The sequence below is a fragment of the Erithacus rubecula genome (genome assembly GCF_903797595.1).
Source record: "Erithacus rubecula genome assembly, chromosome: 26".
NCBI classification, from domain to species: domain Eukaryota; kingdom Metazoa; phylum Chordata; class Aves; order Passeriformes; family Muscicapidae; genus Erithacus; species Erithacus rubecula.
The window spans coordinates 6382138-6408903 of NC_136678.1; the positions used below are offsets into that span (position 1 = coordinate 6382138).

The following is a 26766-nucleotide window of genomic DNA, read 5'->3' on the forward strand; positions in this document are numbered from 1 at the left end:
GAGGGGCTTGTGGTGGCCCCGCCCGCTCTTCTCCCTGCAGGCCGAGGGTGTGATCCGGGGTGGTGGCCGTGTCTCTGCTCCTGCTAGCCCTTGCTAGCCCTTGCTAGCCCTTGCTAGCCCTGAGCCCGAGAGGACCCCGCGCTGCCGCCGGGGCGGGGCGGGGCGGGCGGGGCGGGGCTAGGGGTGGTGCCTCGCTGCTCTGGCTCCGCCCCTCGCTGCCTCCCAGCCGATTCTCCGCCCCGCGCGCGCCCAGCCCCGTCTGCCCCGCCTGCGGCCGGCGAGGCCCCGCCCCTCGCCGCCTGCGCGCTGCGGTGGCTCCGGGCGGGGCGGCGCGGCCGGGCCGGGATGCGGGGAGCGGGGCCGGCCGTGCGGGCCGCCCGCGGGGCGCTGCCGCGGGCCCGGCCGCTGGTGGTGCTGCTGGCGGCGGCAGCGGCGGCGCTGTGTGCGCGGGCGGGCGGCGCCGAGCTCTGCGCCGCGCCCTGCTCGTGCCCGCCGCGGCCTGCTGGACTGCAGCCGGCAGCGCCTGCCCGGCGGGCCGGGCCCGAGGAGGATTCCGCCGCTGCCCGCCGGCACCACGGGGCTGTGAGTGAGCGCGGCGGGGCCGCGGGGCTCGGCCGGGCGGGGGTCGCGGGCCCGGGGCCGGCAGCGGGGGCGGTGCGAGGCCGGGGCTGAGCGGGCTCGGGGCTCTCTCTGCATCTCCCGGACAGGAGGGTGCAGCCAGGTGGCGGTCGGGCTCTGGTCCCGGGTAACAAGCGATAAGACAAGAGGACATAGTCTTCAGCTGTGCCGGGGGTGTTCAGGTTCGATATCTGGAGGAATTTCTTGGTGGTCAGACATTGGAAGGGGCTGCCTAGGGAGGTGGCGAGTCCCAGTCTCTGGAGGTGCTCAGGAATCACTGGACGTGGCATTCGGTGCCATGGTGTGTGATTGACAAGGTGCTGTTTGGTCACAGATTGGACTCGGTGATCTTGGAGGTCTTTTCCAGCCCCGTTGATTCTGTGAGTTTGTGTGCGGGATATTCGTGCGGTGCCTGGCTCCCGGGGGCAGCGCCCTGGAGAGAAAGGAGAGAAGGAGGGTCTGGCGCCGAAGGCTCCGTGTGCCGGGGTCCCAGGGCGCAGTTCCACGCTTGTCTTGCCCTACTCTGTGATGGCAACAGCTGAGGGGGGGGTGGAGCACGGGCCAGTTGGAGTTAGTAAGTCACTTACTAATGCCATTTGGTCCAGAATTTCAAGTTATTTCTAGTTAGGCTTTAGGACATTATCGTTTAGGATGTGCTTGGAAGTGTTCCTCCAAGCACCAACCTCAGCTGTGTTGTGGTACTTCCTGTTGCTTCTGATTTCCTCTGCATCCCACTGGTGCTGTGCACCTCAGTGATACTCTCCTTTTCCTTTGTTGTGGACTCCTCGTGACATTTTCTGACATTGTTTTTCTAAAGAAATCCCAAAAATAATTCAGATCCACCCTTAGACTCTGCTCCAAGTGTTCAATAAGACAATGTGCTAAATAGTGTTCACACAGGTCAAGCCTTTGTCCTTCCTTGACTTCTGCTGTCACAGTCACCGTTGCTGTTGTCACTTTGGCTACAGCATATTTGGAAGGAAGAGATGCTGGGATACAGGGAGATCAAAACTTGCTTCTGTGCGCAGAGTTCTTAGTCCCTCTTGGAGTTCTCAGTCTTCCTAGTTGATAAAAATGACATTATTCCAGACCAAGAGAAAATCAAGCCTATTGGGAAGGTACTATAAACATACAGATCACTGGAGTTAGCTCCAGGAATTCCTTTAGCAGGACTCAAGAGTCTGACTGATCTGTGTTGAAAACTGGATGTGTCCAAGGAAGCTTGTCACCTTCTTGCCCCTCTTGTGACATTCTGTAGTTCTCTCCTTTTCCTGCACAATCAGCAACTGGAAATGTTTCAGAGAAAACATGTATTTCAGTGTAGAACTACAGCAACTTGTGTGTGAAACCTTTGGTGTTTAGGGAGGTACAAAGTTAGAACTTGTCGGGGAAGTTGTCAGTATCTTGGAAATGGAGTTAGCAGTTCATCAGGAGGCTAAGAAGCAAAATGATATCTGTGCTGTTTGAGGAGCAAGTTTTCAAGCTTCAGCAAATACTTGTATCTTTGTTCAAGCTGATAGAGCTTGGCACAGCATGCAGTGGGAAGAAGCACAGCTGACATCACGCTGTGTTGTGCAATCTGACACGCTGCAAACAATAATAAGGGGATCATAGACTGGTTTGGGTTGGAGGGGACCAAAGCTCATCTTGTTCCACCCCCTGCTGTGAGCAGGGGCACCTTCCACTAGAGCAGGTTGCTCCAAACTCTAACTTGCTATTGAACACTTTGAGGGATGGGGCAGCCACAGCTGTTCTGGGCACCTGTGCCAGAGCCTCAGCACCCTCACAGCCAGGAATCCCTTCCCAAAATCCCATCCAACCCTGCCCTCTGGCAGTGGGAAGCCATTCCCCCGTGTCCTGTCACTCCAGGCCATTGTCCTCAGTCCCTCTCCAGCTCTCTTGGAGCCTCTTTAGGTGCTGGAAGGGGATCTAAGGTCTCCCTGGAGCCTTTTTTCCACCCTCAGCTGCCCCAGCCTGGATCCAGAGCTGAGGGGCTCCAGCCCTTGGACCATCTCCATGGTCTCCTCTGGACTTGCTCCAGCAGCTCCATGTCCTCCTGATGTTGGGTTCCCCCAGGGTGGGAGGCAGCTCTGCAGGTGGGGTCTCAGCTGAGTGGGGCTGAGGGGCAGAATCCCCTACTGCCCTGCTTCTCCTGCTGGGGGATCAGCCCAGGGCTTGGGGCTTGTATTCTGGGCTGCAGATGCACCTTTCTGTTGAGCTGCTCATCCCCCAGCAGCCCCAGAATAGTTCTGCAATCAGCTGCAGTAGTTCTCTTCTCCAGCTTCTCTTGGTTCTATTTTTTAGTTTCCAGATCCATGCTGCTCTTTCTGTATAATTTGCATCTTGGTGTAATTGGCAGAATACATTAATAGCTGCCTGCCTTGCTGTGACACCCAGGATTTTAATAATTCATTGTTAGAACAGAATCTTTACACTGAACCTGAATGACAGTTAACAACTATAACTGTACTGTAGTCTTTCAATTGTCAGTCCATGTTGTCTCTTAGTAGGGTTTTTGGTCTTACAGATCAAAAATCGTCTGCCAGAGCTCAAGGAGTGTTTGGACTATGCTGTCAGGCATGTGGTTTTGGGGTTGACCTGTCTGGGCCAGGAATTGGACTTGGTGATTTTTGTAGGATCAAGTTTGGCCCTCGGTGCATTTGGAGTCAAGCACAGGCCCAAAGTTATTGCAGGAACAGAGGAGTGTGTGGGTGCTGTGCCTTGTCCAAACCTGGTTGTCAATGGAAATATTTTGCACTATACTCATTTACATTTTGATATTAATGGTTTTTGATTAAAACAGAGAAATAAAACTGTTTACACTTTTATTGTGTGTGACCACTAGAACAAGTGCTTTTCTTAAGTGAAGGAGCAGTTGTATAAAATACATAAATACAGTTTCAAACTTGAGATTGCATAAAGTATACATGGTTTGGGTTTGTTGAGGGTTTTTTATTATCATTCCAAGAGCTAAATAACCTTTTTCTCTATTCTCTAGGGATTTAAGTCATAATAATTTATTATCATCCAATTGGAGCATTGATTTGTCTGTCCATACTCTGCAAGAAGTGTAAGTTGTTTTTTATGAGGATAAAGTCTAAAGATATCCTACTTAAGTCTAATTACGTTTTATTGCATGTCAAGATACCTGGTCTGACTTGCAGAAGTATTCAGTGCAAGTTAGTTAAAAATGGATGCTCCATATTGACAGCACATTTTATGTATAAAACTTTTCTGTTCTGAGCAGAAATCTTTCCCATGAAAGATCGGAATACCAGTATTTTTAAAGAGAAATGAGGAGTAGTTGTTTTGGCTATAGCTGATTTTAAATGAAGGAGAAGTAATAGTATCCATGAAAATGAGAAAAGCTAGCATGTTTCACTGTTCAAATTGTTCAAATTTATTAGTGTTTAAGCTCTTGGGAAATCTTTTTTTGTCAACTACTAAGTATTAATAATACGGTAAAACTATGAAATGCATTGATATGAATTCTTTCTACTGTGTACAGAAGAAGTTTTCTCCTCTTTGAAGTGTCAGTAATTTTTTTTGCCCTCTGTTTAAGGAAAATGAATTACAATGAGCTAAGTGAAATTCCATATTTTGGAGAAACAACTTCCAATATAACTCTTCTCTCATTGTAAGTAATAGCTCATCTGCCTTTTTTTTGTTTAACAAATGGGAGAACTGTGTTAGAGTTCTGCTATCAAATTGTAGGAAAACATCTTTTTTCTTGAAGTACTGCTCGTGTAAAGAGCATCAGGGAATATGTAATCACTCTTTAAAGAAACCCAAATCAGACAATCCAGTCACCCTAATTACCAATAAAAGGCGGTCAGCCAAGGCAGGCAGCTTTGCAGGGGTGGGATTCAGGGCAGGGATGGACTTCCCACAGGAGCAGCTCAGCTCTGGGCCTGTTCCTATGTCACTGTCACAAGTGGCTCTGGTTGTAGTATTGCATTAGGGATTAATATTGCTTTAGGAATTAATGGGTTTGGAAGCATGTGATGCATGTGCCATTCGTGAAGCTCACTAGTACTGTTGATATGCAGAATCCTGTTGCTGTTTCAGCTGTGCAACTGGAAGGATGAGATGTTTTGATAATCATATTTATTGCTGGTCTTTTTCAGGGTGCACAATACCATTCCAGAAATAAATGCTGAGCAACTCCAGGTCTACCTTTCATTGGAAAATCTAGATCTTAGTTCTAATCTTATCTCTGAAATTAAAGCCTCTTCCTTTCCACGAATGCAACTGAAGTACCTGTAAGTATGAATGATCTACTGGGATTCCTGGCTCTGCAATGATAATGTTAGACACCACATTTACTCTTGAATTAGTGTCTTAAAGTCAGCATCCTTACACAACTTTGAACTGGTAGCAGTGCTTAATGGAGCTGCAGATGACCTTGAAATAAAATAGTTTTCTGACCAATCTGTATTGTATTTTTCAAATATGGAAAACAACAATTGCTGTTGTCAGAATGCAGGTACATCAGCCAGGGTATAATTTCTGCTCTGTTTGAGTAGGTCACTATGGACATTGTGTTAACCACTTCTAACCAAAGCATGGACGTGCAGGAAAAATTAAGCTCCTCACACTGATTCCTTTGAGAAAAAGGATTTAGCTTGGTATCCCAGAATTCAGATTTCTTGTGTGACTTCACAAGAGTCTTGGAATCTATTAATCAGTGGTTGCTCTGAGGTGCTTGTTCTATTGTGTTTATCAAATTCTCAATCTTCTGAAAGGCCTCTTTCCTTCTTTCCTTCCTTAGGAATCTGAGTAACAACAGAATAACTACTTTAGAAGCAGGTTGCCTTGATAACTTATCTAGCTCACTAATGGTGATAAAACTGAACAGAAATAGGATTAGTTTGATTCCACCAAAGATCTTCAGATTGCCTCATGTGCAGTTTCTGTAAGTAACAATCTTGAAAACATCAAAACAACATTTACAGCTGAGCTTTTAATCTCAGCATGTTCTTGACTTTCATTCATACTGTGGAGCTTGTTGCAAGGAGCCTTAATGTTTGAATGTCATCTTTATGAAAGGGAACTGAAAAGGAACCGGATTAAAATAGTGGAAAGTCTTACATTCCAAGGATTGGAGTCCTTGAAATCCTTGAAAATGCAGCGCAATGGGATAAGCAGACTAATGGATGGAGCATTCTTTGGCCTGGGTAATATAGAGGAATTGTGAGTATGCCTGGTTGTGGTATTTTTTTAGCAAAAAGAAAATGTCTTTGGAGAGTTGTGTCCTGTATGGTTTCCCTTACATGAAGGCTGTGCTGAAATATTGAGGAAATCATAGGAAAAAGAGTATTTTCCCATTATTTTTATGTCATGTCTGGTTACTTCAGAAGTAAAAGGGTACAGTTCCCTATTCCTGGAAGTTTTCAAGTCCAGGTGGAATAAGGCTGAATGGGTTGAATAAAGCAACCTGGTCTAGGGGAAGGTGTCCCTGCCCATGTCAGGGAATTGGAATTGGATAATCTTTGAGGTCTCTTCCAACACAAACCAGTCTTGTAATTCCTTATATTGGTCCTCTTTCCACCTTCATCCCACATGGTGATCAAGAACGTTTGCCTCTGTAGCTGCTTTTTGCTGGTTTTTGTTTGCAGTCCTATAACATGGGATTGTTCTTTCCTCTGTGGCTTTGACAGTGTGAACACAAGGATGTATGATTCAATGTTAGCAAAAGACTTCTTTTTCAAAAAGTTATTTTTGAGAATAGAGATTATAGTTTTGTTTCTGCCACTGGGTCCCTGAAGCTGATTGCTCAGTTGGTTGAATTACTCAGTTCTTCAGATACTTTAGTTAATTTTTAAAATTTCAATGGAATTTAAAGAATCATGCATTTTGTATTGTCTAAGACTTAAAGTTAGTAAATGATTTTAAGATCCACAAGGTGAAATTTTGTAAGTAGATGTTTCATTAATTATCTGTTTGTCTAATTCATTAGAGAACTGGAACACAATAACTTAACAGAAGTAAACAAGGGCTGGCTGTATGGGCTGCGGACACTGCAACAACTCTATGTCAGCCAGAATGCCATCACCAGGATCAGCCCAGATGCATGGGAATTCTGCCAAAGACTTGCTGAGCTGTAAGTCCTGGGCTGCTATTCACTGGGGACTTTTGGAACGTTGCAATGATTGACTGGCAAGAATAAATTACCAAAGTACTCCATTTCCTTGCTAAGCCCATGGTAATGATGTATTTTAATTATAACTATTCTGTTAGAGAAATTAGAACACAATAGTACATCAAGTCAGGCAGTATCTTAATAATTAATCCCCCTGCTTATCCTTAAAGTGTGTGTTGAATGTTTCCAGAGACTTGTCATACAATCAGCTCACTCGCCTCAAGGAATCTGCCTTTGTGGGACTGGGTTTATTGGAGAAGCTAAACCTGGGTGACAATCGCATTAATCACATTGCTGATGGTGTCTTCAGAGGTCTGACAAATCTTCAAACCTTGTAAGTACAGAAAGCTTCTAACAGAAATTTCAGTTTAATGCAGTATAAGCAGAGCTTTTGGAAGTAGAGACAGTGGATATTGCACCGTGGAAACCTGAGATCATCATTAGTGCTGCCTACAGGTGTGGTTGGATTGATAATCTCGTGGTTTGCTAAGATGGCAAAACTGAAACAAACCAACCACTCAGTTTTAGAGGTGGTAAGAAACAGTGACTTAGTGATGCTGAGTGCTCAGATGTGTGTCCTGCCAGTTCGGAGAGATGTCACTACTTTGTGTATCCAGTTGTGGAGAAATAGCCTGGAGCTCCTTATTCTAGAGGATTTCCTTAGGTTTGGAACCTCAGAAACCTCAGAAAGGATTGAACCCTTATGTGTTATAGAAGGTGTGGTTTAGCCTATCCTGCTCTTGTGCTGACCTTACAAATGTAACAGAGGTTGTGGAGTTGCTTCTTGCTGTTAAAGGCACAGCTTTGCACTTGCCATGACCTTTTGTGGCAGATCTTGGATATTTCTGAAAAAAACCCAGTCCTGTCCCAAATAGATCTGAACAGTTGTAATTATCCTAAACAGCAATACTCGAGAAAGGAGTGAAAATTTATAACCCCTCTGTCACTTCATTAAATAAATGCTTAAATAAGCAAACTCACCAGAGAGATTTATGTAAGCAGTCATATTCTGTTAACCTTAATGCAACCTTTTAATGAAATAATTAAGCCTAATTTTTTAGATTTAGAGTAGCATGAAAAAGAACAAGAGCAGATTAATTAGTAGGTTTTCCTGGGCTCTCAGGGGTGTCAACAGCGAGGGCCTGGCCCTTTGCTTTAGGGCTGGAATGTGCAGGATGGGGAGCAGTGGTGATTAACAGGGCTCCAAGCATTGGTGCCCAGCCAGGCATGAGGAACCAGCTCCTCTCTCACACAATGAGGGGCTTTTCTTTTGGGCTGCTCACTCGTTTTGCTGGATGGTCTGAGTAGTGGAGTGTAAAAAAACTTCAAAAACCAAGAGATCCCGTGTGGTTTTAGTTCCATTCTTGCTTGTGTGCTGGTTGGTTGGTGCTACAGCTGGTGCACATATTTCTGTATGTTCAGCTCCTGCCATTCTGCAATGTAGAAGAATAAACTGTAAAATGTACATTAACTGCAAGTTAGGATTACAAATGTATTTAACAATAGCACTGAAGTTTTGAAGTTTTATATACTATCACATTATTTACTTCATAATATTGTGAGCAGTTTGGCATTTGTATTCTCCAGTCTAACATTCTGAAGCAGATCTTGAGATAATTCTAGAAATGTTTTAAATCACAAGAATTAGCAACTTTGAAATAAAATTGGCATATTGTTCCTATAGTCTTTATTAGCTCAGCTCCATGTTGGGTACCTTAGCTTGAATAATTTTCAAAGAGAAAATGATTTAATGTGAGCAAGTTTCAAGGCCATATTTGTTCAGACCTTGTGATGCATGAAATACAAAATAGTTTTCTTTTTGTCCTAAACTTGGAAGTGTGTAAATACAAATTGTGAAAGTGACTGCTGTGTGTGATTTTTAAAATATTTCTATGCTTCAAAGTAAGGAAAGTGAGAAAATTTTATGTTACCACTTGTGTTATTCTGGATTCCAGTCTCTTCCACTAGGGTGTTCTGCACAGTTCACAGTCTCACATAATGGGAAAGTAGAGACTTCATTCCCCCCTCATTAGCACAGGGAAATAGGTGTTGGTATGAGTGATATATACGGCTGCCTGTGTGTGCAACTAGTTTTGTGTCAGTTGACTCACTTGGATGCTTCATCTAGTGTTGCATAGAATATCTGGTAAAACGCAGGGCAGACTTCTTTATTATTGTGATTTCCTTTAAATACATTCCTCTCTGTGCATGGTGGTATCAAAACAGATGCTCTTGGCTCAGTCCATGCCATTCAGGCTAAAAATGCAAGTGAATTTATTTCATCTTCTCTCTGAAGAGCATTTAATCTTCTCCAAAGTGTATTGCTCTATTGCTTTTGCTGTTTAGACCTCTCTTCTCCGTGAGGGGCTGAAGTGCTGTGCTGAGGTCAGTCAGAAATCCCATTAGCTGATAATGAGATTTGTGAGCAGAATATCAAGTTCACTTTGAAAATCCCCCATGGTGTGCCTGGCAGGCCCACACTGTAACCTGGGTGTAATCCCTGCATATGCTAATACTGGTATAAGCCTGTTTCTTGTGAAGATTCATGTTCCTGGTGTGTTGGTGAAATCCCTTACATGAACCAACTTGCTTCAGGAGCCTCTCCCAGCTCCTGGCAAATAGCTAATCACGTGAAAAGTGCTGCTCAGAGTGGGGCTTTCCTTAAATGCCACATCAAGAAGTTGTGCTGCAGAATTTGTTGTGCTGCTGACTGCAGCACTTACCATGAGGTTTTCCCTTTTGCCCCTCTGAAGTGAGAAATTCGTCTCCTGACAAAGTAAAAGATTTGTAAAAGATTTGAGACCTTCCAGGTGATGCTGTGCCAGAGCCCCATACCTAACCTGTCTTCCCCAGCTCAGCACTGGCCCTGGAAGTGAGGATGTTCCAAGGCTTGTTTCTAAGGAATGTCTTCTCTTGCAGGGACTTGCGGAACAATGAGATCTCCTGGGCCATAGAAGATGCAAATGAAGCTTTTGTGGGACTCGGCAGGCTGAATAAACTGTAAGTATTACAAATGAAGGGAACAACAGTGCTTCCCAGACATGCAGGGAGGGAGAGTGCAAAATCCTAAGTAGTTGTAAATCAATGACAGGAGGCAGAAAGCCTTTCTCACATTGTGCCACAACCTCTGGATGTAGTCCTGGGTTCCTTGTTCATGAGCACCAGATGCATGTAGCACTGCATTTCCTTACAGCGCCAGTTTGGTGAGATTAAGCATAAGTATGTATGCATTTATTATTAAATACCCCCCTCCCTCTATATGATGATTGTAATTTTTTTGCGCTTCTTTGATCTGGGTAAAAGTTACTTTGTGTTTTGGGGTTGTTTTTTTGATAAATAGTGTTTTTGAGCAAACTTGAAATGGCACTGCATTAACTACCTTGTTGATACTTAGGCTGTGCACTTTTCATCCAGTACCACGTGCTTTGTAGGAAAAGCTCCATTCTGTGGAGTTACATAAACGTTGCTTATAACAGGTAGCTTGGTATGAGGTTTGTTATTAGGAAGTCATTGCTTCACTCTGAAGTTCTACTTACTGCTGTTTCATCCTCTTGACTTAAATTATCTTCTGACACATTTCTATCCCAAATCTCTTATGTTGAAAATAGAAATGAAGCCCTGTTCTCAGGAAATTTAGTTGAGCCTGTAAGCTAAAAAGAATAGTATTTAGTCCTCTATCTCGGCTAGAATTAGGGAAAAAATTTAGTTAAGCATCATAAGGAGCTTCTTTTGGATCTTGTTTGTGAACTCATATTGACATTCAGACTGGTTTCTGGGCCTTTATTTTCAGAATCCTGCAAGGAAACCAAATTAAGTCAATTACCAAAAAAGCATTTTCTGGTCTTGAAGGACTTGAACATCTGTAAGTATTTTAATTTGTTGACTTCAGTCTTGTGTCCTCTGTGAGATTTTTCAAGAATTTAACTGAAGGCAGCATATGAAATCACACTGACTCATTATTTTGCTCTTTGCTTAACTTACAGAGATTTAAGCAACAATGCAATAATGTCCATCCAAGAAAATGCCTTTGCCCAGGCTCACCTGAAGGAGCTGTAAGTTCATGACAATTTTTTAGAGATTCTTTACAAGGCCTACCTTGGAAAGAATTCTTCAGCCATTATAGGCTTGTTTGAAGTTGTCTGAAGTGTGTCTGCTTTCATCATGAAATATTTGCAGCAATGCTGGTAAATTATCTATTCAAAGTTGGTAGCAGTATATTTAGATTTAAGGTTTGATTAAATCTTCACCTGCATTTTCGTTGTTGCAATTAGTAGGAGTTAACTTTTTCTTGCAGTACTGAACCATTAAGCTTTTCCTATCCTATGATTTTGCAGCAAGCTCAGCACTGCATGTAGGCAGTGAACAAAACAAATAATTTATCAGGAATCTCTCAGGGGGATTAGCAAACCCTGTGTTTTTTCTTCCTATTTTTGGGGACTAGGGAAAGGCTTTAAAATTCAGAGCTAGACGAGATTTTGTTTGTATTCAGCAGATGTTTAAGCTGATAGGGTCTCTTGTGATCTTCAGACATCTGAAGTAACATAATGTGAAGTGACCTTCACACCCAAGATTAATTGTACTGTAATGCAGTCCTTTCTGTGAGATAAAGTCTCTGACTGCTGTAATCTGGTCTAAAACTGTTATTCCATTAGTTAGCCTTGGCCAGATGGACTTAGTCTGCAAAATCTGCCACTGTGAGGAGACAATTCCAGGTGTTAAAGACTTCTATTGCCTTCTGTGATGTATTTTAAAAGTGATGAGTCGTTAATATGTACAGGCAAAGAGCAGGATGGAATCCTGGCTTGTTTGGGACCTCTTTTCTGCCATGGCTGCCTTCATCTTAGGGCAGATCACTTATTAAATGCTGGACTATCTCATGTCAGTCATGCTCATCCTGGAGTATGGCAAACAAAACTCAGCCCCCCCAGTCTTGAAGTCAGTTCAGAGGTGGCGTCTGGAATGAGTAACAGTCCTTGGGAACCTTTGAGAGCAGCTGGTGGTAAAAGAAGAGACCCATCATTGTTTCCTGTTGGTAGGTTTTCTGTGGAGCAGAGAAAACCAGCTGCAGTTGATACCTGTATGAAACAAAGCACTTTTGGCCTTAAATATTTGTCAGCTGGCATTAAAATGAGAGCTGAGCCTTCTACTCATTTCGTAATGACAGTTGTGTTAAGTTTGAAAGCAGCTCTGCAATGTTATGTTCCTTTCAATTGCTTTAAAAAGGAATGAGATAATTGTAAAGACAGGCCTAGTAGTTTTGGGATTGGTTTTTTTTGGAAGTTGAAGCTGAGTTTATATTCTTCAGGATTAAAATGAAATGTAAGGTTTTAATGCTGACATAGAGGGATTGATTCTAGCATAAATAGCTAAGATTTTATAATAAATACGCATACATATAAAATAATACTGTAAATTTGATGGCTTTGTGTGTGTACACTTTAAGTTGCTTTGCTGTCAGATCCCACGTATGCATAATAAATAAACTTCACTGACCCTTTTGCTTTGGCCCTTTTGTTTCTGCAGAGTGTTGAACACGAGCAGTTTGCTCTGTGACTGCCAGCTGAAGTGGCTGCCCCAGTGGCTCCGTGAGAGCCGTTTGCTGCAGGCTGGCACTGTCAGCTGTGCCCACCCTGAGTGGCTGGCAGGACAGAGCCTTCTCAGCGTGCACCCTGATGACTTTGTTTGTGGTTTGTATTTTTAGTGACTTTTGATACAGAAGCATGGTAACACAAGTCTTATAGCTGAAACCAAGCTGTAGTGCTGGGGAGGTACTTGGTCCTGGCTGTGGTGCCCATGTACATCACAGAGTCTGCTGTGAGTTTGGGGTTTAATTCTGCATCTCTTCACTCTGTTTTGTGGTGTTTGAGCACTGAAGTTAACCTCAGGGAGTAGTGCTGTTGGGCATTGTTTTTTACTTAGCTTACTTGTAAAAATTGTTTATGCTTCCATTCTCCCTGCTTAAGGCTACTTCTAACTTTGTAAAGTCTGTGGTCTGCTTGACACTTTCTTCCTGGTTCTTTCCCATACCAGCAGAATATCACAGAATTTTAAAATAGTTTGGGTTGGAGGGGACCTTAAAATATCCAGTTCTACCCCCTGCCATAGACAGGGACACATTCCACAAGAACAGGTTCTCTGGGCAAAAATTAGAGTAGTTCAGGCTGTGGCATATCTTCTGGTGCTCTATATCTGTGATGTTTATGGTGGTCTCAAACTCTGCCCAGAATCTGGGTCAAGTCTGTGGCAGGCTTGGAATTAGTCTGATGTTTCCTTTTCCTGATGAGTAATCTTGAAGCAGTTATTTGTGTATATGCAATTCTTTCATTGCTTTGGTGGCAAAGGCTACAGTAATGATCATGTAGGTGCACGCAGCCACTTTTCCACTCCAGTACCACTCGGGTGGGTGTCTATGAGTGTGTCTGCTGAAGTAATGGATGTGGAAATCACTTTCATTGAGTGGGATGAGATAGTGAACTGCCAGCTCCTTATGCTTTGTGCTTGTAGAGCTTCAAGGCTCTTTGGGATATTTAAACTATCTGAAAGTAAGTCTCACTCCTTCATAAAATGATCTGGCTCTTCAGCTGAGCAGGATTTTTGAGTTTGATCTAAGTATAGCATGTTTCAGACAGTTGCACAAAAGAAAAGGCTGCTCCGCACCGCTCTTGCACACTGATCGTATTCAATGCTGATTCTTCTGCCTCCTTCACAGCTTGATTTCCAACTCAAAACACCTAAATTTGTCAAGCAGGACATCTGTTCCCAAAGTTTTGGTTGTTCTTACATTGTCTTTTGAGTGAGTTTTCTTGCAATATTAATTCAAGCTTAGCAGGAAAGTAGCTAATCTTGGTGCTTTTCTTTTCAGATAATTTCCCTAAACCACAGATCAGAGTCCACCCAGAGAGCACGGTGGCCCTGCGAGGCACAAACGTGACCCTGGTGTGCAGTGCTGTGAGCAGCAGTGATTCACCCATGGCCACGGCCTGGCGCAAGGACAGCGAGGTCCTTTATGATGCAGAGGTTGAGAATTTTGCCAGGTACCAGCAGCAAAGTGGGGAGGTGCTGGAATACACCACTATCCTGCACCTCTCCAATGTGAATTTCACTGATGAAGGGAAATACCAGTGTATTGTCACCAATCACTTTGGCTCCAATTATTCCAACAAAGCCAAGCTGACTGTCAATGGTAAGTAATCATGGTAAAAAAGGAGAAACACTCTAAACCTAAAACTTAATTTAAGTAGCTACAAGTCTGTTTTTCACTAAAGGTGGCCCAAAATAGTCTTGTAAACATCAGTGGGATTTAGAAGTATCACACATAATTTTATAAAGCTGGAAATAAGTGAAATTTTTTTTTTTTTTTCGGTGAATGAAGAGCCCCTGTTCACTTTTTGGAAGTGTCAATTATCTCCTGTGCTTTATTATAGTACGATTATTGCAGGTGGAATTCTTTAAACTAAAAGTTCCCTCCACTGTCTCCTCCGAACTTGGCACCTTCCCACATATTTGTAAAACTTGGGGAGACTCATCTGAAAATAAGTGATAAAAACCCTGAAAAGTCAAAAGTAAAGTATTTTTATATATCCATCATGATTATTTTTATTTTGAGGGAAAGAGAGGTAGGAAGACAATGTTCACATCAGTCAGCAGACCACTGATCACCGCAGTACCTCAAAGCAGAGGTGATGAGATGGAAGTTTACCTTCCCTTTAGCAGGGAAGGAAAATGTGGCAAAAACTTTTCCCTGAATTCATCCTGTGAGAAATCATCATCGTCACATCATCTTAGAGGAATTTAATGGCTTTAAACTGAAGTAGAGTAGGCTTGCATTGGATATTAGGAAGAAATTTCTCCCCATGAGGGTGGCAAGGCCCTGTAGCTGTGGCTGCCCCATGCCTATAAGTGTTCAAGACCAGGCTGGATGGGGCTTGGAACACCCTGGGAGAGTTGGGGGTGTTCTTGCCCTTGGGCATGCATTGTCTTAAGGCTCCATTCCAACCTAAAGCATTCCATGATTCTATGAACAGTGTAGATACCATATTTAAATTTTAGGAGAAAGGCTCTTGGAAATAACCACTGAAATTTTGTGCAGTTCTTCAGAAGAATCTGTTCCTCTTGTCTTACGGAATGTTTCGGACATGTTTTCAAAATTTCTCTCTGCTGTGGAGCTTTTGCTGCATTTGACCTGATACTGCAAGTGCTGAATTGATGTCCCCTTTGATGCAGAGCTGCCCTCCTTCCTGAAAACTCCCATGGACCTGACGATCCGCGCCGGGGCCATGGCCCGCCTGGAGTGCGCTGCCGAGGGCCACCCCCCGCCCCAGATCTCCTGGCAGAAGGATGGTGGCACTGACTTCCCTGCTGCCAGAGAGAGGAGGATGCACGTCATGCCTGAGGACGACGTGTTCTTCATTGCCAATGTGAAGATGGAGGACATGGGGATCTACAGCTGCATGGCCCAGAACGTGGCAGGGGGACTCTCAGCCAATGCCACCCTGACTGTGCTGGGTGAGTGTGGCTGGCCTGTGCTGGCAGAAGGATCCCTGAACATCTGCACTGGAAGTGCAGCTTAGCTGTAAGCAGCAAGTTAAAATGGTGGAGAATGGAGTTAAAATGCAAAGGGCAATACAAGCATTGGTGTGATGTTTATGCAGTGAAGCTCTAGAAGCTGAGTTGCAGAGCTGCCTGGTGAAGCTGGAGTCAGTGTGATCTTTGCAGGTAGCTGAGGGTATATCTTAGTCCAGCAGTGTAGATTAGGCAAGTAATTTGTGTTGTCTTAGAGTAAATTTAGTTACAGATAAGAAACTTCCCAGGAAGAAGACCAGAGGACTCTTGGGATGCATGAGAGAGCATTGCCAGCAGGTCAGGGAGGTGATCCTGCCCCTCTGCTCAGCCCTAGTGAGGCACATCTGGAGTGCTGTGTCCAGTTCTGGGCTCCTCAGGACAAGAGAGATGCAGAGTTCCTGGAGCCAGTCCAGCAGAGGCCCCTGATGAGGGGAGCATCATTCTCACAAGGGAATGGTGAATGATTGGACTATCTCAGAGGCCTTTTCCAACCTAATTGGTTTCATGATTCTGTGAAAGGCTGAGGGAACTGGGCTTAACCCATTTTTTCAGCCTTGAAAAAAGACAGCCAAGAGGGGCCCTCATCAATGTGTGTCTGTGTCTGCAGGGAGGGCTCAGAGGGTGGACTTGGCTGTGCTTGGTGCTGCTCAGCAATGGGACAAGAGGCCATGGGCAGAAACTGATGCACAGCAAGTTCTGCATGAATGTGAGGAAGAACTTCTTTACTGTGCTGGAACAGGCTGCCCAGAGAGAGGGGTGTGGAGTCTTCCTCACTGGAGATGTTCCAGAACTGTCTGGATGTAATCCTGTCCTCTGTGCCCTGGGTCCTACCAGAGGCAGGACCAGGTGACCCACTATGGCCCTTCCAAGCTGACCTATCCTGGGAACTATGCTGACTGATAATGGAAGGTCAGTTCCTTCCAGAGTGCAGCATTTTTTTAAGACACTGACTTTTAACATTATGGCCAAATTTGAAATTGGACTGCCACAGATTTCTCAAAGCAACTGCGGCTGCCCCATCCCTGGAAGTGCTTGAGGCACTTGGATGGAGCTTGGAGCAACCTGGTCTAGTAGAAGATGTCCCTGTCTGTGGCAGGGGATGAGACAAGATGATCTTTAAGGTCCCTTCCAACCTAAACCATTATAGGATTCCATGAGTCTCTGAAGTTCTCTTACAATTCCACTTTTTGTCCCAGAAACTCCTTCCTTCATACGACCCCTGGAGGACAGGACAGTGACCCGAGGTGAAACTGCTGTCCTGCAGTGCATAGCTGGTGGCAGCCCTGCCCCTCGCCTCAACTGGACCAAGGACGACGGGCCCCTGGCAGTGACCGAGCGGCATTTCTTCGCTGCAGCGAACCAGCTGCTCATCATCGTGGACGCGGGGCTGGATGATGCTGGGAAGTACACGTGCATCATGTCCAACACCCTGGGCACGGAGCGGGGCCACATTTACCTGACCGTGCTGGCTTCCCCCAGCTGCGACTCCTCGCAGAGCGCGCTCGGCCACGAGGACGACGGCTGGACGACAGTCGGGATCGTCATCATCGTCGTCGTGTGCTGTGTGGTGGGAACTTCCTTGGTGTGGGTCATTGTCATCTATCACATGAGGAGGAGGAATGAAGATTACAGCATCACTAACACAGGTTAAGTGCAAAATCAACAGTCTCTGGTCCTGTTTTTAATTCAAAACACTTGGAATTTCTAGATTCGTTACAAATGGATAAGATTGAAGAACTGAAGATTTCCTTATAAAATCCCTTCAGGGATTTGCTCAAATTCCTCCATTTTTAAGAGGTTCTTTTAAATACCAGAAGTGTGCTACTTCTATTCCTTATACGTTAGGTTTGCCCAACACTGAGGGAAAACGGTAAAGTTTGGAAGTAAATATTTGAATAAACTTGGAAATGTTTTCAGGGCCTGTAATAATAGATGTAAATTTTCTTTCTGGCCCTGTCAGCATTGAACTGGCCATCTGAATTTGTAATTACTGGGGTAGAACCTATATGCGAGTTGAAATTTTGGATATTCTTGTTACTGTGGGAATAGGCCTGATAATGCCTTGAAATCCTCACACTGTTTAATGTTGTCAATGTTAATTCTGCCTTGCAGAGGAGATGAACCTACCTGCTGACATTCCCAGCTACCTGTCCTCCCAAGGAACACTGTCTGAGCCTCAGGAGGGCTACAGTAACTTGGAGGCAGGGAGCCATCAGCAACTGATGCCTCCAGTTGGCAGCTACATGCACAAAGGCACAGATGGTAAGCAAAGCCCTCAGGTGTGCTGCGGGATGTGAATGCATAGTCTCATCCTCACAGCTTAAGTGTCAAGGTAGATCTTTATCCTGTTTCTTTCCTTTGGCATCTCAAGAGCCCAGGCAGAAGAGTGGAAATAGATTTTGCTTGGAAGATGACTATCTGTGCCTCCTATCCTTGGTATAAAATTACTGCCTGTGCCAGACACCTGGTTGGCTTGTTACAATCTTAACTAAGGGGTCTGCACTATTTCCCTACCTTGTTTGGACAATTTTCCAGACGTTCATGTCATTGGGCTTACAGAGATGCTTTCTTTGCCATCGAAATGCTAAGGACTCATCACTCATTACATAGGCTGGCTTGAAAATTGATCCTCAGTGTAAGCTTTTCACACCTGTCCATGATCGCACTGCACTGAGTCTCAATCAGCAAGGAGTTGAGAAGCAGCTCATCTAAGTGACCGGTTTATCATCAGCTCTGATGTGTGTGGGCATGCAGGGGCAAGTCAGGTCTAAGGTGTGGATGTGGGCAGGTATCCTGGTTTAATCCTGTGTAAGGGTTAAATCCTGGTTTAAGACTGTGTCACCGTGCTGCCCAAGCTGGCTGGACCATGGAACTTTTTGCTCATGAAATAGGGGAACATGTCCATGGTTCCCCCTGGTCAGCTTCAGAAGGACACCTCTGTGGAGAATTTGGATGGGGGAATCTGAGGGTTTTCTCATGTGACCTCTCAAGCCAAGGAGTCTGTTACTCCCTTCAATTTGTGCTGCTGTAATAAATGATCATACAGGACATACAGCCTATGGAAATCTGGCATCCTCATCATTCTTGAGAGTATTTTATTTTGGCATTGTGTTTATCAGGTGGTGCAGCAGCATTAGTGATCTGCTCAGATTGTTACGACAATGCCAACGTGTACTCCCGGACCCGAGAGTTCTGTCCCTACGCCTTCATCGCCGAGGAGGAGTCCCTGGAGCAAACACTCCCCAGTCTCAGGGTGCAGGTGCCCAAGGAGATGTACACAGCGCACACCCAGAATGAAACCTGTACTCTGAGTAATCTCTTAGCAGACACAGATGTGCCTGTCTTCCTTACCAACCATGACAAAAAAAGTGATAAGAAAATCTCTTCCCAGCAGATTTTTGGTGAGTGTCCACTTTTCCTTTTATTGCTTTGTATTCCCTGATAGCTTTCATTATGCTGTCCTTCACTATTGACACACAGCTAATCCTTCAGGTGCCAGTAGTTTGTGGAATTACTCACATTTATTAACCACTTGTTCTCCAAATGCCCATGTTGCATCAGCAAACAGCTTCCATCCAGTACCTGAGATTGAAGAAGGTGATGTTAAAAAGATGGAACTTCTTAATTTGCAGGTTGAAGTTTGTGGAATGTGAGCCTTTGCTTATTTTTCAAGGACATGTATTAACCAAAAGTTTGAGCTTCACATAAGAAATTCAGACAGACTTTATGTTTGAGCTGGCCTGAAGTTCAAAGAACTCCCTAAATTGCTTGTTTTTCTGTTCACTTTCTTCCAGATCACCTTTTTAAAAATCTACACTGAAGCTCTGTGCATTTCTGGTTACTGTAAGAGATTACTGGAAAAGGAGAGCATCTAGTAAACTATACTCTCAAAACCAGAGAAAATCAGCTCAGAATGACTGTAATTGCCAAGTCACAGAGCTTAAATCTGTTTGAAATCTGAGTGTGATTGATCTCTGCTCTTTGTGAGCTGTGACAGCACCTGAGGGAAAGGGCTGGAGCTGTGTCAGGGATGGCTTGGATCAGGAAAAGGTTCTTCCTCCAGTGGGTGGTCAGGCACTGCCCAGGCTGCCCAGAGAATGCTCATGGCCCCAAGGCTGCTGGAGCTCCAAGGATGTTTGGACAATGCTCTCAGGGACAGAGTGGGCTTGTTGGGGTGTCTGTGCAGGGCTGGGAGTTGGGCTCCGTGTTCCTTGAGGGTCACTTCCAATATTCCCTTCCTTTGGATATTTGTTGATTCTGTGAACTTGCTCCTGTTCATCTTCTCATTTTTCTCCCTCAGAGCCCTTCCAGGTTCCTCTGTGGGGGGGCAGCAAAGCCCTGGCTTGCTCTCAGCCCCAGTTCCTGCCCCATCCTCTGGCCCCTGGGACCCCAAATGAGCGGGACCCGGCGTCACCCCCGCCCTGCCCCGGGCTGCCCGCGGAGAGCTCGGATTGCAGCAGGACACGGGGCAGCCACGGCCACAGTGCAACCACGTAAAACACTCCAGAGCCTCAAAGCAAATCTAGACTGACTGTGTTTACTACCTCAGCACCAACCCCAAGCCCAAAGATGTTCGTGCATGTGTCTGCAAGAACCTAACAGTCAGACTCTCTTGGAGGAGCTGGCACATGCCCTTCTTTCTGCAATTTCTCCACTGGAAAATGAGAATGTGCACCAGAGAACATGTGGACAATTAGTGCAGTCTACAAAAATAGCATTAAAACCTGGATTGTGTAATGCTGGAAGCAGCCTTTGTGGTGGTGCGTGCTTTGGGAAGCTCTCGAGAGCATGTGCAGCAATTTCACAGTGCTGTGTCTGCTTGGAAACAGCCAGCAGGGCTTCCTCGTCAAACTCTTGGCCAGCTTTTCCTTCCTTAGACTCATGGCAGGTGTCTGTTGCCAGTCTAAGTCTGGGGCTTGTTTTCTTCTATGAATAATGGACTCTAGTTGTAAATAAACTCACGTTTATAAATATTTTGTATACACTAAGCGTATAAATGTGTTGGCTGTAATGTAAATTATTTTTTATTATGCCAAAGTATATATCATACTGTTAGTCTTGACAGCTGCATATCAAGCCATATGGGGGGACTTAGGTGGACTGAAAACTTGTTTGTGAGGGAATAGAGCTGTCTTTGTTTTGAAAAGAAGTGCATTTACTTATAGATATGTGGTAGAACTTTGATACTGATGAATTTCATTGTTTCCAACAACTGTGTGCCTGGCTGACCTGACTGCAAGCTGATCCATTTCATTATATTAGCAGAATTTCAAGGTTTATCAAAGCTTTTATCTGTAAAAACCCCCTTTGTATTGTGTCTATTGAGAGGATCTCCATATGTTTCCTAGCCGACAGTTAAGTGGACTTTTGAAAAGAATGCAGTGATGAAAAACATGAGATAAATTGAGAGAGGACTTGATAAATACCTATTTCTTCTGCACAGCCAGAGGCATATGGAGTTTAAAACACTGGTCCATTTCTGTTGTAAAATATCAGGCTAAATTGTTGAACTAATAGTTCCCTTAGTGTGGTCAAAATGTTTAAATATTTGACAGGTGAGAAATTATACAATGTGGGGTGCTGAGAGAGTCGTCAGGGCTGGGTTTTCAGCAGGTGCTCTGTGCTCATGCCTTTAGAGTGAGGGGCTTCCTTCCTGGTCACTGCTGCCTGCTTTGGAGCCCTGGGATTTGTACCCAGATAAAACAATCTGTGTGAAGTTTTTATAAAGACACAAACCCCCTTTTGATCCAGCTGAGTTGTAGGTATTTGAGAATTCCCACTGATCCTGATTCCTGGACTGAAGGCTCTGTGACTCACTTGTCAGGTCCAGTCATGCAGAATCATAGCTGAATTTAGAGACTGTGTTGAATATTTGAGTAAATGAGTGGGGAAACACTGGGAATAATAATGCTTTTCCCATGGCTCTTTGGACGGGAATAATAGTCAAATCTTTGCAAATGAGCAGATATTTCAAGGGCTCTTCCCATGCTGTCAAAGCCAGCATGGCTGCTCTGGCAGACAGCATCTTTAGTGGGAAGGGAATCCAATTGTCCTTGACCTTTGGGTAAAATAGAAACATGGGTGTGTGAATTTTTGTACTCTGACAGGTCAAAAAAACCCACAAAACTGAAGTTAATTTCTTTCTGGTTTATTTCCTCCAGACTTTTACCTCCCAGACAACATTTAAGGCACAGTGCTTATTCTGAATCCAAAGTGATCACTGCTGCAGGGACCAGCACTGTCAGTTTAAATCCAGATGAGAAAGGTCACTCCATGAAACTACAGCAGTGGCATCTTATCCTCTTGGGCTGTTCCCTCAAACAGTCACCCAGGCTGCTGGGGCACAGGGCTACTGGCACGTGTGATTCCCAGGAGTGGGAGAACTCGTCCCTCCTGCTGCTTTCTCATCAGCATTTGGCAAATGCTTGTTCCTATTTTTCATTCCTCTCTCTTGGCAGGAGCTGAGGTCACAAAGATCTGTCACAGTGCAGCTGGCATTGTCCAGAACCTGGGACTGCTTGGGGTACAGCTCCCAAAAGCAAGGGAATTCCCTTTAGGTAGGTGAGACCTGCTTCAGCTGGACTGGGGCTTTAAAATCCCTGCTGTCTGGTCAGGAGTGTCAGAGACTGGCTGCTGGCTGTCAGAGAGTGCAGCTAAAGCTGCTCTGACTTCTGTGAGAGAGCGGCCTATAAAAGCTGAATCCTGAGTTAAGGCATTTACATCCTTCCGTGAGCATTTAAAGTCCATAAGCTGGTTGTAAATAGCTGATGCTTGTAAGTAGGTGACACTTTGCTGCACAGTGGAAAAACTTCTTTGGTAGACTTGGAGGAGAAAATTAAATGAATCTTCTTTCCCCTTTGCAGAGGGGACAGAGTGGCCTTTCTTTTTTCAGTAAAAATAAGCAATTGCCTCAATCAATGCCAAAGCACTACCAGTACAGGAACTGAGGGGTCAGAAGCGGCAAGAGCAAAGCTACTTCTGTTCCCTCTTGCTATTTCCTATTGCTTATTTATATTTTTTTCACATCAGAATGTATATTTTGTATAGCATATGTAATATATGTTTGTCCATTGTAACATATGTTCAGACAATAAAATGCTGTATACATCGAGTGTTCAGTGTAACTTTGTAAGTTTGCAAATCAATTCATTATATTTTGCCCTGTGGTATTTCAATTTTCCTAGGGGGAAAACAAAGAGTAAACTTTGCCAACTGGCCAGGGTCCTGGGACTCTGAGATTTGGGCAAGGTGACCTCCAGAGAGTGTTTCCATCTCAACCATTCTCTGATTCTGTGATTCTGATTTCGATTTTCCTGCAGGAAGTACCTGTGCCCTTTTTGGGTCAGTTCTTCCATGGTGGTGCTGACTCTGGGCCAGGAGCCTTGCAGGTCACTGTGCTACCCGCACTTTTCGCCTGCTTTTCCAATGCTGCCCTCCTGCAATCCTTGGATCCTCTGAAAAGGAGGTTTTCTTTCCAGCAAGGAGCTGTCAGCATGAGTTGGTGGGAGCATCTATCGCTTGCGGGCTGCAGGACGTGCTGCTGGCCCAATCCCTCCTGAAAAACCAGCGTGAGCTTTTTATTCCTTTGAAAAACTCCCTCTCTCTCCTTCACTGTATTCTGCTGGTTCATGTTCTGATAGTTCATCACCTTTGTTCTGTCCTGCGTTCTTCGCTCCTGTGCCTGTTCCCAGATCTCAGCTCCGTGGAGCTTTGCCCAGGTTTGCCCATGGAGCTCCTGCAGCTGCCTCATCGCTGCCCCTGCTGCTGGAGGCATTTACGACCAGGAAAGGCTCCCAGGAGCTGCCTGTGCCCTATTCCCTCCGCCCTGGACACACCATAATAAAACTTCCATGTTCATTCTTGAGAGGAACTGTACACAGGGACATGGAGTGACAGGACAAGGGGGAAAGGCCTTAAGCTGATGAAGGAAGGCTTAGAGTGAATATTAAGAAGAAATTGTTCTCTCTGAGGGTGATGTGGCCATGGCTAGATTTTCCAGAGCAGCTGTGGCTGCCCCATCCCTTGCATCCCTAAGGTCAGGTTGGGCAGGGCTTGGAGCAACCTGGTCTACTGGAAGGTGTCCCTGCTCATGGGCAGGGGAAGAAATAAGATGAGCTTTTAGCTTCCTTCCAACCTAAAACATTCTCTGATTCTGTGATTTATCAGTTCACATTCCTGATAACCAGGGATTCTTCCACCTCTCTGTGGGCTAGGACGCTACCTGGCTGGGCAGGGGACAGCAGAGTCACCTGCCACCTCAGGAGGAGCCCCTTATATTTATAAACTATATTGGGGTTTTCCTGGAGCTGAAGCATTCAGAGTATCCACAGCATGCCCGAGATCCCAGCTTTTTGTGTTCTCTTAAGTATTTTCAAGCCACCTCAATTGCAGAAGAATAGCCTCAATGATCCCAACCTGCCCCATAAGCCTTGATTTATCCAGGAGTGTTGTGGAACCCCACCCCGTGATCATTTCAACAAGATGCTCAGGAAAAACCGGCTACTGCCTTCCCTGGCAAGTTCAATTCTCCCTAGCACAGTGTCAGAGCCAACAGCTATTGCAGATAAGATCATGAATAGTTAATGTTCTCAGTTACCCTAGCATCTTTAAAAATTAACACAAACCTTGTGCCGATGAGAGTAAAAAACTGGGCCATTAAATACAGGGAAAAAAACCAGAAAACAATTGCATTTACCCTTGGGCTTCACTAATGACTGGGTTGTTGTAGAGGATCCTAGTCCTTCCCCTCTTTAATCCTTCAGTGGTTTAATACTGGATGCTTCATTAAAGCACCTTCCCTCTTGCCTGCCAGGTTCTCCTCCCCTCCTTCCCTCCCGCAGGAGTCTGTGGCCCCTTTGGATGAGTCTCCAGGCTCAGATGTGATGCTCTGTGCCATGAGCATGAGCACAGCATTATCAGCATAGCGTGGTGGGCAGGGGTCTGTGGCATGGGGAGGTGAGCAGGGGCAGGGGACTGAATGAAGACCCCTCTGGGAGCAGCCCCATGTGTCCCTGGGCTACCTCCAGACACCCCTTTGGAAAAGTTACCCCCTCATTTCTGGGTTGATGTGTTCACCTTCTGCTAAACTGAGCCCCAAGTCCCTCAGGTCTGGACTTAGCAAGGGAATAAGCAAATTGCTGACTTGGAAGGAGAAAACAGTCCTTGGGTCTATGGGGCTCCCAGCCTCGGGGGCTTTGGACCCCAATCCGAAGGCAGTCATGGCTGTCACCTGCACTGGGAGCCCCCTGAACATGTGGGAAGCTGGAAGATACAGAGGGTCCTTTCTCAGAATGAACCCACATATTCATAGGCAGACAGGCGTACCAGGACCAAATAAACTCCAAATCCTAGTTTTTATGGCTTTGGCCCTGAAATGGCTCACTGGGAGCACCAGCACTGGAGGGTCAGCACCCCAGAGAGCATCAGCTGCCCCCAGCCAGGCATTGGCAGCAGAGGAGCAGCAAGTGCCAAGCACAGGGGCAGATGATGGCAGAGATCACACAGAGGTGTCTGCTGCTGCAGGCAGCGATGGGCATGTGAACATGCTGTGAATGCTCCCCTGGGCTTTCCCACCTCAGAAAAGGGGTGGTCAGCTCCCGCTGAGCATTGGAGACGAGATTTCCAACACTCTTTAGGAGGATGGGTGAGCTTGTGCCTCCAGTTTATGGACACCAAGGGAGGAAGAGCCCCCTGGAGCCCTGGCACACACCAGGCCCTGGGCTTCCATCCAGTGCTTCTTTGTGTGTCTGACTTGGCTGGTTCTGGATCTGGAGCTGACCAGGATCGAAATGGGTTGAAACACAGCACAGCAGAGAAGGAACAACAGCAGAGCATGTCCTTTAATCCAAGGGCCTTTTCCCTGCTGTGCCCAGAGGCAGCACTGACTGGGGTGCTATTTGGAGGCAATGGAGTGCTATTAAGGCCACTGTTTATCTTGTTTTCTCCCAGTGAGTTGCCATTTATCTGCTCTTTGCTGGACACGCACTATCGAACTCTGGGTGGTGACTGATAGGCACGGCTGCAGGGTCACTCCTGCTCGACCCTCTCCATCTCCTGGTGATGTTTCACATCAGGATTTCCCTGGCTTCTCCCAAGGCAGAGCTGGGCTGAGGAAAGGGCTAAAGCTCCATGCCAGGAGCCCCAGCCAAGGATCAGAGCATCCTGTCTCTTGGATCAGGGCTTTCATTCTAGCTCATCTCTCTTGGCAAAGGCAAATAATCTCTGAACAAGATCCTCTTGTGCATAACTTGCACATAACACAGGATAACTGCTCTGCTCATCACTTGAAAGGTTTGATTTCACATTAGGTTTAATATATCTTCTGAAGACTTACCCACGTAATTCACCCTAGCAGCTGGAAACATCTCTGCTGTCTTTGCACAGATTTGTCACTGACACTATTTGCTGATGCTGGATGCTGCAGTTACATCTATTGAGCAGAGTGCTGTGATTTGTGATTTGTGATTTGCCAAAGGGGATTTTGAGATGCAGAAATAAATGTGCCCTGCTCCATTAATAGCTAACAGCCTGCTGAGAGTATCCCTGGCAGCATGCATGGCTTGGGAAAGGTCTGACCGAACTTGATGAGGAGCTGTTATGTAGAACAGGACTGATCCTGTCCTGAAAAACTTTAATTAAAATAAATGCTCAGGAAAAGGCCAAACATTTGTGCTGTTGCTTCCTGAGCCTCATCCCTGCTAATTAAGCAGTGTGTCAGTGCAAGTGACCTACAGCTAATGCAGCACCCAATTTGCATTTAAATTAAAAATTGCATTTTTAAAAGAAAGATTTCATTAAGTCCTGTTTGTCTGTCTGTCCAGGCATACACATTAGCACATGCTTCACTGTTTTTTATTGACTGGCAGCAGCTCCAGGAGCCTGCATAACACAGGAGGTGTCCCCTCTCCCTCAGATGCTCCAACATGGCCAGATCCAGAGTTTTGGCTGAGCCTCTGCTTCCAGAGCTCTGGTGTTCATGTCCAGGCTGTAAAACCTCGGGACACTGCTCCTGACAGTGAGGGTGTCTCAGTGCCCTTCCAAGTGGAATGTCGTTTTTGCATCTGGTGTTTTTCCTCCCTGTGTTGGCACTGCCCACAGCTGCAGAGGTCTGCAGCTCCTTGGTGCTGCTGGGGCCATGCCAGCCACTTTCTGGAGAGGTTTTCCCTCTGCTGCTTCCCAGTGCAGCACCCGCCTGGACTGGCTGAGCTGCCCAAAGCAGCTGCAAAGTTTGTGAGTGGATTGCATAATGGGTGTCATGACCCCACAGTGATTTATGCTAAACCAAGAGCATCCAGCCTGGGAGAAACGAGCACAGGGCTCTGCAGGGGCCTGGCTCCAGAGGGGACAGGGACTTGCACAGTTGCTGCCTCCAGGTGCGGGGGAGAACCTCAGACAGACAGCAGGATGTGCTGTTCCTGTGTGACTTCATAATGGGGATTACAGTC

At 45.5% G+C, this 26766-nt stretch overlaps 1 protein-coding gene across 1 annotated transcript; it reads left to right on the forward strand.

The window, feature by feature from the left end:
- Positions 1 to 278: 278 nt before the first annotated feature.
- Positions 279 to 19819, forward strand: LRIG2 (leucine rich repeats and immunoglobulin like domains 2; the record flags this gene model as incomplete). Its single annotated transcript, XM_079327032.1, has 18 exons — positions 279 to 582; positions 3617 to 3688; positions 4181 to 4255; positions 4746 to 4880; positions 5390 to 5533; positions 5668 to 5811; positions 6578 to 6721; positions 6951 to 7094; positions 9680 to 9760; positions 10551 to 10622; positions 10744 to 10812; positions 12284 to 12447; positions 13623 to 13943; positions 14984 to 15265; positions 16519 to 16968; positions 17435 to 17584; positions 18442 to 18723; positions 19623 to 19819. The coding sequence occupies exons 3-18, from the start codon at positions 4185 to 4187 to the stop codon at positions 19817 to 19819; spliced, it is 2850 nt and encodes a 949-aa protein (XP_079183158.1). The 5' UTR covers positions 279 to 582; positions 3617 to 3688; positions 4181 to 4184.
- Positions 19820 to 26766: the final 6947 nt, after the last annotated feature.